The sequence below is a fragment of the Mizuhopecten yessoensis genome, unplaced genomic scaffold (assembly GCF_002113885.1).
Source record: "Mizuhopecten yessoensis strain PY_sf001 unplaced genomic scaffold, ASM211388v2 scaffold10903, whole genome shotgun sequence".
Classification (NCBI taxonomy): Eukaryota; Metazoa; Mollusca; class Bivalvia; order Pectinida; family Pectinidae; genus Mizuhopecten; species Mizuhopecten yessoensis.
In genome coordinates, this window is record NW_018408779.1 from 417,110 (window position 1) to 417,818 (window position 709).

The 709-nt window shown below is 41.0% G+C and overlaps 1 protein-coding gene across 1 annotated transcript in view; it reads left to right on the top strand.

Moving 5' to 3' along the window:
* Positions 1-252: 252 nt before the first annotated feature.
* The window catches only part of LOC110463418, a 59,183-nt gene continuing 58,726 nt past the window's right edge, over positions 253-709 (top strand). Inside the window, exon 1 of the mRNA XM_021518001.1 lies at positions 253-553. Coding sequence (XP_021373676.1) covers positions 502-553 — 52 coding nt within the window. The 5' untranslated portion in view covers positions 253-501. The remainder of the gene's footprint in view (positions 554-709) is intronic.

Genomic DNA, 709 nt, shown 5'->3' on the forward strand with positions numbered 1-709 from the left:
GTTTTTGTCCCTCCTTCCTTCGAAAAATTAAAATAAAACAAAACATGTCCACTCCCTCCTTCCTCTTACGATGACTTATGTATACAATAGTATAGTAACCTTACTGAGTATACGTGACATGATCTATATGACAGTGCCTGGGGCCAGTCTGTACCACATCACAGGGCGGTCTGTCACTGCTATTGGTAAACTTTTACATTACATTACATCCATTAAAAGTATGCATATAGATAACGCCATTACTTCTGATATGACATGTGTAGTTTCAGGCCTCACTCTATGTACCTGATCTAGGGAAATATACGTATATAACATACTGTAGCTTACAAACTACTTCGAACCAATACAAACGGTAGACGACAGAGTTTGTTTACAAAGCATTGGTCGGGTCCATTCAGTCGTTATCTGGAGCTGTAAACGATTACAGAGACAGAGGAATCCATGGGCGTCAATCATACCACATGTCTGTAACGCCAGACGTACACACCGTGGTCAAAGAATATGGATGTCCAGCTAGCCTTGTGCGTGGCCTGGCTGTTGACCATCATACCAAGTAAGTGTCACCAGTTTAACATATATTTCATTTCTGTGAAATCATTTGTTACTTGCAGTGGCGGATCCAGAGGTCTTTTTAGGCTTCAGGAACCCCACACCCTGAGAAATTTTCTTTAAAAATCATGTATTTTCACCATTTTCCTCAATCGCCCCC